The 12,520-nt window shown below is 39.3% G+C and overlaps 1 protein-coding gene across 1 annotated transcript; it reads right to left on the reverse strand.

Annotated features, from left to right (window-relative positions):
• Positions 1–966: 966 nt before the first annotated feature.
• preb (prolactin regulatory element binding) lies at positions 967–8,440 on the reverse strand. Its single transcript, XM_059507343.1, has 10 exons — positions 8,282–8,440; positions 6,815–6,976; positions 5,895–6,090; positions 5,581–5,816; positions 5,426–5,506; positions 5,169–5,296; positions 3,485–3,658; positions 3,340–3,412; positions 2,501–2,660; positions 967–1,921 (listed from the first exon to the last, which is right to left on the reverse strand). The coding sequence occupies exons 2-10, from the start codon at positions 6,947–6,949 to the stop codon at positions 1,827–1,829; spliced, it is 1,278 nt and encodes a 425-aa protein (XP_059363326.1). The 5' UTR covers positions 6,950–6,976; positions 8,282–8,440; the 3' UTR covers positions 967–1,826.
• Between the last annotated feature and the right edge of the window lie 4,080 nt (positions 8,441–12,520).

Below are 12,520 nucleotides of genomic sequence, written 5' to 3' on the forward strand. Positions count from 1 at the left end.
ACTGCTGTATTTTTTATTTTCTGGGCCTATATTTCTGCTGGAGGTCCTTGACATCTTGTTTAGACAGATGGCATCATGTTTTCTATCAAATACCAACAGATAAAAAATCAAAAAGTGACTGACTCTGTTTGAAATCTTATAATGGGCCATGTTTAGATCTTCCAACCGTACAATATTCCACACACAAACCTCAGAAACAACACAGAAATGGGTCACTGGGCACAAAACCAATCTTCTGCTACAGCCCTTCCAGTCCTCTGACCTGAACCCTGTAGAAAATGAGAGGAGTGAAGTGAAGAGGAGAAGCTGGGAATCTGAAGGGTCTGGAGTGATTCTGGATGAAGGAATGGTCTCTGATCTCGTCAGGTGTTCTCTAACCTCATCAGGCATTAGAGGGGAACATTTAGAGCTGTTAAACTGGTAAATTCAAAAATAATTGAATAAAAGGGGGCTAGTAATTGTGGCCAATGTGTATTAGAGAAAAACATTTATTTCATAATGATATTTCCTCCCATTTTAATTTTTTATTATCCAATGAAAGGATACATTTGTGTAATTTTTTTTTTTAAAATAAAAGATAAAAAGGATTAACAATGCAGATTCATTTTCACAGCCTTCTTTGATCATATTTACCAAGGGGGGCAATATTTTTGGCCTCGACTGTGTGTGTGTGTGTGTGTGTGTGTGTGTGTGGTGTGTGTGTGTGCGTGCGTGCGTGTGTGTGTGTGTATATATTTTTATGTATATATGTATGTATGTGTATGAAGGTAGCCAAATTCTACTAACTGAACAATGATGAGACTGAGGAACAACAGGTGGAGAAACACTCATTAAACCATTAAACAAATAATACAATACAATGAACAAATGATTAGGATATTATAGGATCATAAAATAAATAGGCTTATCAACTAATCAAACTAATATATATATATAGTTGTTATTAGAATGAATAGATGTCAGTGCTTGGTTTTAGGGACATTTTTGTTTATTTTTGTACAATAATCAGTTATGATGTTGGCCTGAGCTGGATCGGTCTAAAGGTGATGCAATGCAATGGCGTCCCCTAGTGGAGTGGATGAAAACACCAGCCACCTCCTCTTCTTGACTCATAATTGCATGCTACTCCAAAGAGATAAATCTGTCTGTCTGAAAGGGCTTTCCTTTTTGCATGAAGTCACAAATCCAGTAAGCATGACATAAAACTCATGTTTCACAATCCAATCAACTTCCAATGGATTAAATTCAATCCCTTCTTACCAATCCCTTCCTCCTAAATATTAGATTTTAATCTGAGATATCTTGGATTATGGATGCGACTTGTATATGAGGACTGTTGGTTTGTAGAAAACTCAATGAATTTAAAGTTCATCGTGCTACATGAACCTGTTGATCATCACATAAATAACCGGACAGACTTGGCAACATCATATGTTGTGTTTTTTTTTTTACATGGTTTTAAATATTTAAAATAATTCCCTGCATATATATTTCTCCATTAAAGGGCATTTCATGACTCATGCTGGTGGAGCAGTCGATGTCTTTACGAGGAGATCCAGTCCAGTTTTTCAATGATCCTGAATCAGTTCACTCAGCGGTTCAGGATCTTCAGGTCATGCCTAAATTCTTCATCGGATCTGATTCATAAGAATTCACAGCTCAAAGTCACTCTCCGGAGACTTACTTCAGTTAAAACACGATGCCAATTCCCATTCCCATTATTATTTCCAATTGATTAAATAATTTCATAGATCCAGCTTTGCTTCAAGTCATCTTTTAGTATATAAAATGTTAGCTCAGGTGATAATGAGAAGGGATAAGCTACACTAAATGAATCCTGGGAAGTGAGACTGCAGGAGCAGAACCACTCCAACCACCATCAGACCACAGAAGAAGAGCACCAGCCACAGCGGGAACGATCCTGAAACACACGTACACAGCATTACTGACACATCGCCATCCACAACTGACAATACACAAAAACAATAAGATGTCTGAACTTACAATGAGCAGAAAAACTGTTCAAAATGACACGAAAGACATGTCATTAGCGCCAGAACAATACTCAATTTAATGTCATATAAAACATCAATGGCTTGATTGACCAATCAGAAGCTTATGAGATCTTAATATCTTTTTGCTTCAGAGTCACAATTAGCAGATTAAAGCTGGAGGATAATAAAGTTTAGATTTTGTAACAATATTAGGTTTTTAAGGTTTGCTATGAATAAACACTCTACATTGGGTTCATGGTTGAAGTTAAACCAGCAGTTTAATGATGTTTAAGCACATGAACAGCATATCAGTGGGTCTTCACCTGATATTAATAACTGGATTTTGAAATGTCCTATTTGGCATCATATATATATATATGTATTTATGTGTGTGAAAACAGATGCAGATCGGATCCTCTTTAGGGTTATTTTCATACAGTTTGCTGTCTACATGTATGTGAATGCAGTTGGACATGTATATATAGATGTGATCCTGTCACACTTACTCCGGTTGGACACGGCATGCACCTGACAGCGGCTGTCGACCGCTACGCTCAACATGACCACTTCATTATTCCCCTTCACAGCTGCACTTTTAGGAGCGTCAGGTAGGAACGTCACGTCTGTGACCACAATGCCGTGAGATTCCTGGATGTAGTACAGTTTCTGGAGGGTTGATCAGAAGAGACTTTTTTACTGACTACATAGGATCCTGACTGCCTTATGAGATTCGAACCGTGCTCCTCACAACATCTACACATCCTCGGGTTACAATCACACACCAATATTGATTGAAATAGTTATTTATTAATAAATTAAGAAAGATATTTGTATTTATCTACACTACTGCTGATGGAAGTTTTTTTTTTTGTATGAAAGAAATTAATATTTTTATTTAGCAAGGATGCATTAAACTGATGAAAAGTGTCAGTAAATATTTTTACAATGTGACAAAATGTGTTCATTTCAAAAGAATACCATTTTTTTTAATTTCTACTTATTTAAGAATCCTTCACAATTTCTGCAGAAATGTGAAGCAGCACGACTGTTTTCATCATTGATAACAATCAGAAATGTTTCTTGAGCAGTAAATCATCATATTTTCATGATTTCTGAAGATCATGTGACACTGAAGACTGGAGGAATGATGCTGAAAATACAGCTGTGCATCACAGAAATAAATTACTGCTTAACAGAGATTCACATAGAAAACAGCTATTTTAAATTATAATAATATTTCACAATATTACTGTTTTTACTGTATTTGTGAACAACCAGTGCTGCCTTAGAATTTGGCACAGAAGAAAGCATCTTAAAAGACTGTCTGTGATTCTGCTGTTTGTACCTGCAGGGAAAACGCGATATAGATGGCCACGGATCCCGTCACAGTGCCAAGACCCAGAAATGTCCCAGAGTCACTGAGGAAACACACACCACCATCAAACACAGGATAATTCACCATAACAATGGTTCAGACAAATTCCCTCTACCTCACTGCAAGACAAGATATAACTTCATTCCCACAAGGCTTCGTGAGCAGCGGCAGGAAAGCCAGTCCGTCCCATTTGGTGATGTAGCACGGAGGGGGTTTGCGGTCCCGTTTGTGGGGGATTTGGACTGTATAGAGTCTTAAAGCATCTTTCTGGTCCTCTACCTTTGCAAACCTGGTTTTGAGCAAGAAAATAATGACTAAACATGTGTGAATCTGACAGCTTCTTGTGAGTTACTAACTGGCTCCTTCCATGAATAGAGTAGACTTCGGTGTCCCATAACCGTTACTTACAGCGATCACCTCAGATTAGATACAACTACAGGGCTGACAACTTCTTTTGAGTTCAACTTGGAGTGAGGATTCACACATCGGGTTGGGTGGGGCCTTACATTGAAAAAATAAATATAATAATAATACAAATAAAATTAGATATGGCCTAGAAAAAGCATAAATATCACTAAAAAAGGTGTCACTTCAGTTCACCGTGATCTCTCAAAGTTCATAATCACTGAAGCTCTTATTTACATGGTGTTACAGAGGATTCGCCAGCGTTTATTTGAACAGAGTGGCCAGTCAGAGGTGTTCAAGCATCAACAGATGTTTTCATCAACAACACTAAGAAAACGGATGTGTGGCGTGAGAAAAGTCTAGAACGAATGAGAGTTGGCAGCCCTGTAACTATTAGCTTTATTAGATAATAATCCTCTGCAGTGAATGGGTGCCGTCAGAATGAGAGTCCAAACAGCTGATAAAATCATCACAATAATCCACAGCACTCCAGTCCATCAGTTAATGTGATGTGGTGAAAAGCTTTGTGTTTGTGAGAAACAAATCCATCAAGGCATTTTTTACTTCAAACCACTGCTTCATGCCAAATATAAGTCCATAATCTATAATTATCTATAACGCTTCCTCCAGTGAAAAAGTCCATCCTCTGTTGTCTCTCACATCCAAAGCCACCCGCATATTTGTTTAAAAATGTTATGCTCATAAATGTAGTTTGATCAGTGCATTTTTCTCTCATGATTCAGACAATCTTTTTACTACTGAAACCAATAATCTGGATTTTGGCCAGAAGTGACACTTCAAAGTTAAAACTCAGTAATGACCAATTTGTATCTTACAAACACGTAGCTTTTATCTCACAAGAGCTAACTGATGGACTGAGTCAAAAGATTTACATTTCAAATTAACGCGGTTCTTTTGAACTTTCTGTTCAACAAAGAATCCTGAAGTTTCCACTTAGATATATTTAACTGTGTTCAACATTGATGATAATCAGAAATGTTTCTTGAGCAGTAAATCATCATATGATTTCTGAAGATCATGTGACACTGAAGACTGGAGGAATGATGCTGAAAATACAGCTGCGCATCACAGAAATAAATTACTGCTTAACAGAGATTGACATTAAACAATATACAATATATTGAAATGCTTCACAATATCACTATTTTTACTGTATTTTGGAACAACAAATGCAGCATTGGTTAACATTACTGGCCCCAAACTTTTGAATGGTAAATACATAATAATAATGTGGCATTTAAAGAAGTTAATAATAATTTGAATCCTAAGGTTGGCAAACAACACATCTCTCCCGTTGACAAAGAAAATGACCTAAGCCCTATTCTGAAGCCTTTTCATGGAAAGCGGCAGCTGTCAGGAAGTGCACGACTCGCCTGCATGACTTGTAGCGGTACTTCTTCTCTGTGATCTGAGGCATGTTTTCATGCCAACACAAACCCACGGCCAGCTGATCGCCGCTCCACACGCTGCACTCGAAATCACGGCCAACCGTTACGATGTGCTGCATCAAGAAAGAGAACACGGCACTATTTGGATGAACCAACACAAAACAGATCATATTCACAACAGTGAAGCAGTTCTTCATTTTCCTCAGTTCTTAATAACTAGATCAGTTCTTCTCAGGACACACCTTGTTATCAGGACTGATGTCTATATCCTCCAGCTCGTCCTTGTGAGCTCTGAAGCTGAACTTCTCTTTCAAAGAGGGGAACTGGAGAGAGAAGAGAGGAGTTGAGACAAGGACAGTGCTGATGAAAGCTACACAGACTCATGGGAGACGCTGACCTCCCACACTCGGACGAAACCGTCGGCTCCGCCGCTCAGCAGGAGTGTGAGGTCAGAGCTGAAGCGCACACACTTCACACAGGGGTCCTGCGGGCTCAGGTCGGCCTGCACCGCTCCAACATCCTCCACCAGCACCTGAGGAGAATCCTCCTTCATCTGCGCCACATCTCCTGCTCCTCCATCTCCGTTCTGGCCTTTCCCTCCTCTCTTCCTGGCTGCACCTCGGTCTCCAGTCCCTGTCAAAGGAAAAGATGCACGAAACTGGTTCTGCATGACCATTCGTTCCTTGGTGCTTTGGTTTATCCTCTACTGACCATCTTTGGCTGCGGGTTTCTTCGCCTGTTTGGCCGCGTGCTGACTGAACCTCATCAGGCTGCAGTTGGCGTCCTGTCCCGCGGCGATCACGTCCCCAGCCAGACACATGCACATGGTGGCTCGCGTGTCTGTTTCATGAGTGTGCAGCAAGGTGGCGCTGTGCACACCGCCGACCAGATCCAGACTCAGGAAATGCTGCAATGAAACGGTAACACTAAACACTCCTCACTTCCACTTCACTTTTGTCACACTCAACAGCTAAATGGTACATAATGCATGGCCCTGTAAAATACATTACATTTTTCTGGATTCCAATTTTTATTGCTAAATTAAAATGTAGTAATCAAAAAGCCAATATGAGATCTAGCCAAAGAAACTTATAAACAATTAAAATGGTTATTAATCAAAAAGGATGTCACACCAACTGAACTCTTCAAACTTTTAACAGTTTTATCAAATTAAGTTTGAACAATTCCTTTAATTTTTTGGCAAACAAAGTGCTGAGGTTCACAGTTTAAAATGACATCAAATGTGGAAAAATAAATTGTGATAGTACTTAATGTAATGTTGTAATAAACTGTGTTATTATTTTTGTTGTTATTATTTTAAGAAGGACATTCTACTGTCTAATAGTAATATTGTTATACATAATAATTCATGCAGACACGCAATCACTTTTTTTGACTTATTCATTCAAAAATTCGGCAAACTGCATTAAATCCCATATTTATGACGGGATTCAGCAATTCCGTCTGTGCTTCCCGCATCTCAGAATTCAGGCCCTAAAAGTGCTGCTTCTAAATAAAATCATAAATAAATGACAAATATGTAACGGTTTAATCAATGGAGATCATGTGATGGAGCAGCTGTGCTTGCAGGTCATTTCTGAAAGGCAGCTGAAGTTTGTTGGAGACAGTACCAGTCCATTCTTGATCCCGGTCTTGGACGCTCCTCCTCCTCCAGCGGTGAGGATCAGGCCGCTCTGGGGCTCGACTCTCACAGTGTAGAGAGGGAAGGGGGCTCTGTACAGCTCAGGCGCTCTTCGTTTGCCCATGCTGCGCTGTGATCTCTGGACTCTGGTCTGAAAGTAAATTACTGATTGTTACACACATTCCCACAAAACCAATCCACAACCAAATAGAGCTGTGGCACCTGATGTTCAGCTGAGGACTCGCAGTATTTCTGTAGTAGTGTGTACAATGTGCACGGTGTACACATTTTCTGTATGAATGCATTTGGGTCAGAGAAGGGGTTATAAAAGCATCAAAACAAAAAAATACAGGTTTAAAAAAGCTTTACTTTCTTTTTTTTCGTACATTAGAATGTGTCATCTCAGTTTTTTTTTATAATGTCTTTTCTTTATTTTTTAATTAGTACAGGTCAGAATAAGCATGTTGTTTCAACACTTGCTCACCAAGAGTTCCTCTGCAGTGAATGGGTGCCGTCAGAAAGAGAGTCACAATAGACCACAAGCTGCATGTTTGCAATAAACAATCCCATTATTAACATGTTTTTAACTTCATACCATTGCTTCCGGCTAAAATACCATTATATTGTATGCTCCAGTAAAAAAAAATCATAAAAAATTATACTAATAATAATAGACTTGTCTGAATCAAGCAAGACATATGCACAGATTAAGCACCAAACAGTTTAAACATCTTAATAATGGATTTAAGCACACAGCTTTTGTCTTCTCCAGACATTAACTGATGGACTGGATTTCTGTGGATTATTGTGATGTTTTTATCAGCTGTTTGCACTCTCATTCTGACGGCAACCATTCACTGCAGAGCATCCATTGATGAGACACTGATGCAAATTCTCCATAACATGAACAAACAAACATCTCATCTACATCTTGGATAACCTGAGGGTGAGAAAATATTCTGCTAATTTTCGTTTTGGGGTGAACTGTTCCTTTAATACAGTTTGTCCAAGCTCTTCAAGTCTTTCTGATAGCACATATAAAAGACTCCCTTCAGTTACAGCACATATTAATCACAGACACTTACAAACTCATCTTAGAGTACACACATCACAGCACGCTGACACACAATATAAACTGGATGTTTGTGTACTGGTATATAATGCTCATGAGGACACAAATGTGTATAATGACATGGGCACTACAACGTAAACATGGTTTATGATGACACTTCCTGCGTCCTCCGGAAAACAAAAGGCAAAACGGTGTTTTATGCAATTCCATTTTTGCCAGTAGTTTTCTGTATGGGGTAGGTTTAGTTGTGGGGCGACAGAGACTACAGTGTGTAAAGTATAAAAACATTACGCATATTGAGAGTCATCGTAAACCACAAACGCAAGTAACTGTGTGTGTGTGTGTGTGTGTGTGTGTGTGTGTGTGTGTGTGAGAGGACTGCACCTGTGTCTGTGGACGCGCTCCAGGCTCTTTCTCCAGTTACTCCAGTGTTTAGTGGACATGCCACTGTCTTCTCCCACTGGATCTCTCACAACATCTGTCAAAGAACCACCATCTACTTCCTCTGTTTCCCGTGATACACGTCAGCAGAGCGTCACGTCCTACGCGCTTGCGTGCGTGGCGTCATACGCGCGACCGTAATGAACGTAATAATAACGCAACTGTAAATTAGAATGGAGTGAACTTGTTTGTGAGTTGTACATTAAGCAAGTTGTTAATTGAATGTACATTAAATGGACCTACCCTGATTTAATTAAGCGCAGTTTTGAAATGCTTAAATACGGAAATTCATAAATAGCCTAAATATGTTAACAATTAAAGAAAATGTATTGCATTATTTCAATTAAATTACATCACACACTTAAATAATATTTATAACATAACATAATATAAAGTTATAAAAAATAAACGAAATTAAAGGAGCATTGCGTAGGTTCTGAAATTTCTAACCGTTACTGACACCAGTGGCCGTTAGAGGAACTGCAGCCAGTCTCATGCTCGTTCTCAGTGCGCACGCTCTTTTTTTTTTTTTTTTACTTACGAGGAGTGTCCGTGGGTTTCTGAATTGTGCTGGAGGCTGGTCGCTTCTTTCCATCCGCAGAGTCCATTTGAAAACACTATTGCCGCTGCTTACGGTTGTAAGCCCAAGTAGACGAGAACGTGCATGACGTCACATTTTGTGAATTTTCGCGCCAATTTGGGCCCGACTCCTCCACACACAATTGAGCCTCCAGGCTGATAGAGGCAACAGTGGTGGACAGTCGAGGTGTCATTCTTTTTTTTTACATCATGGTTGGCTCATACATGTACAAATGAAAACTCTATCTTAAAGATTTTTTTTTTAGTAAAAACCTCCACATAGCTCCTTTAAATAACTAAGATGTATTACATAAATTGCGATTTGTATAGTGATATATAGACTAATATATTAACCCCACTGTTTGTCCTCCAAGGAACCTTTTTGGACAGTTTCATACTGCAGAATTAAAAATGATAATAATAAATAAACAAATAACTGCTTATGACGTGAATTTTTACAAAGAATTGGACAATGCTGGTGCTGAAAGAGCAGCAGAAGAAAAAATGACTAAACGAGGAGCTAAAAGGTCAGTTTCTTCACTCTGCTTTTCCCTGAAGCTTTAAAGTCCCAATCTTGCACATAATAAAGCACTGGATGATTGTTCCCCTATGAACCTCTGAGGCATAGCAAATTTAATAATTATCATGCTCATGGTCTCCCTCAGGTTCTCTTTGTGTACTTAGCAATAAGAGCCTGGGAATATACAGAATGCCGTGGAAAAGTTCATTTACTTCAGTAATTCAATTCAAATTGTGAAACTGGTGTATTAAATAATTTCCATGCACACAGACTGAAGTAGTTTAAGTCTTTGGTTCTTTTAATTGTGGTGATTTTGCCCGACATTTAACAAAAACCCACCAGTTCACTATCTCAACAAATTAGAATATGGTGACATGCCAATCAGCTAATCAACTCAAACACCTGCAAAGGTTTCCTGAGCCTTCAAAATAGTCTCTCAGTTTGGTTTACTAGGCTACACAATCATGGGGAAGACTGCTGATCTGACAGTTGTCCAGAAGACAATCATTGACACCCTTCACAAGGAGGGGAAGCCACAAACATTTATTGACAAAGAAGCTGGCTGTTCACAGAGTGCTGTATCCAAGCATGTTAACAGAAAGTTGACTGGAAGGAAAAGTGTGGAAGAAAAAGATGCACAACCAACCGAGAGAACCGCAGCCTTATGAGGATTGTCAAGCAAAATCCATTCAAGAATTTGTGTGAACTTCACAAGGAATGGACTGAGGCTGGGGTCAAGGCATCAAGAGCCACCACACACAGACGTGTCAAGAGATTTGCTGAACCACAGACAATGTCAGAGGCATCTTACCTGGGCTAAGGAGAAGAAGAACTGGACTGTTGCTCAGTGGTCCAAAGTCCTCTTTTCAGATGAGAGCAAGTTTTGTATTTCATTTGGAAACCAAGGTCCTAGAGTCTGGAGGAAGGGTGGAGAAGCTCATAGCCCAAGTTGCTTGATGTCCAGTGTTAAGTTTCCACAGTCTGTGATGATTTGGGGTGCAATGTCATCTGCTGGTGTTGGTCCATTGTGTTTTTTGAAAACCAAAGTCACTGCACCGGTTTACCAAGAAATCTTGGAGCACATCACGCTTCCTTCTGCTGACCAGCTTTCTGAAGATGCTGATTTCATTTTCCAGCAGGATTTGGCACCTGCCCACACTGCCAAAAGCACCAAAAGTTGGTTAAATGACCATGGTGTTGGTGTGCTTGACTGTCCAGAAATTCACCAGACCTGAACCCCAGAGACAATCTATGGGCTATTGTCAAAAAGAAGAGGAGAAACAAGAGACCAAACAATGCAGATGACCTGAAGGCCACTGTCAAAGAAACCTGGGTTTCCAGACCACCTCAGTGCCACAAAGTGATCACCTCCATGCCACGCCGAATTGAGGCAGTAATTAAAGCAAAAGGAGCCCCTACCAAGTATTAAGTACATATACAGTAAATGAACATACTTTACAGAAGGCCAACAATTCACTAAATGTTTTTTTTTATTGGTTTTATGAAATATTCTAATTTGTTGAGGTCGTGAATTGGTGGGTTTTTGTTAAATGTGAGCCAAAATCATCACAATTAAAAGAACAAAAGACTTAAACTTCTTCAGTCTGTGTGCATTGCATTTATTTAATACAAGATTTTTACAATTTGAGTTGAATTACTAATAAATGAACTTTTCCATAACATTCTAATTAATTGAGGAGCACCTGTATATTGATTACCGTAAACAGCGTCCAGGTGAACAGCACGGTCGGTACATTTGGCCTATATGAAGTGACTCCTGCGCTTTCATAACTGTTCACAGAGGAGGTGTGCTCGGTGATAATGTGATGTCACAATTATGGTTGAATTGTGTGAGCTGAGGTGATGTGTTTGTCAGGCATGATCTGATGTTGATGTGCTCTATCTATGCTTTATAAAGGTCAGCTGTCTGACTATTGATTTCTTGTTCAATACAGGGTTTCAGTGGAATAATCAATATGACCCTGAGGCATCTGCTGTCAGACAGTCACAATAGAGAATAGAGAAAACATGTCAGTTTATGTAATGTTTATATGATACAAGTAATACTGGTCCAAAGCTATCCAAACAGCTATACATTTTTAACAGCTAAAACATGTGCATTTATGCTTTACATGTGGATTTCTGTCACAAATAAGTTGTTATTCTCTATATGTCACACTTTGTTTAGGCTTAGTGTTGACAGTTTGTTGATAAAAAAAAAACATTGCATTATTTATCCATAAAAACCCCCTATAGGTCTTGTAATAAGATGGGCTGCATATTTTTAGCTGTTGCTTGCAAACCGTGCCCACTGAAGGGGGGGGTGGGGGGGTGAAGAGAGGGGTAACAGGGACGCACTGACCAATCCTACTATAGAGAAGGTCAAGCTCATGAATGTTAAACAGGTCGCGTGATTGGACGCCTGTGAATATACGTCAGCACCCTAGAATTAATATTAAAATCGCGAGCCGTCGCCATAGTAGCCTGCGACTGGTCATTTTCGTTTGCTGCGTTCAGAAATCTGATTCATGGAAGCGAATCGGTTCGTTCGAAATGTTAAAATAAGAGAATCGATTCAAACGAGTCATCACCGAAAAGTGTTCTCAAAAAACGCGCGCGGCATTTTAATTAATTATTTTTTTCGTAGAAGCTTAACTATGGTGTCTGTTAATGATTGCATTACACAAAGTGAGCTTTCAACGTGACAGTCACGTCTCAGTTCTCCCTCACAGCCGAATTGATGAATGTACATTAACCTATTGCTAAATACTGCTATTTAACAATATGTATATTATGAATTATAAACAGTGTTTGGCGTTACTAAGGCGACATATGTAGGCTACTATTTTTATACAGTTTATGGTAGGCTAACCTATTTGTCAGCTTCACTCAAGCTAACTTTCTCCATTCACATCGAATGATTCACGACTCGGCTCGTGTGAATCATTAATAAGACACGACTCCAAACAACAATTCCTCCGCGAATCGGACATCACGTTCGTTTGCATTTAGAAAGTGAGAACGACTGGATCTCTGTGTATATGTACACACTACACAGACTGAATGAAAAGTCAGGTTTGTGG

The sequence above is a fragment of the Carassius carassius genome, chromosome 24 (assembly GCF_963082965.1).
Source record: "Carassius carassius chromosome 24, fCarCar2.1, whole genome shotgun sequence".
In the NCBI taxonomy this organism is placed as follows: domain Eukaryota; kingdom Metazoa; phylum Chordata; class Actinopteri; order Cypriniformes; family Cyprinidae; genus Carassius; species Carassius carassius.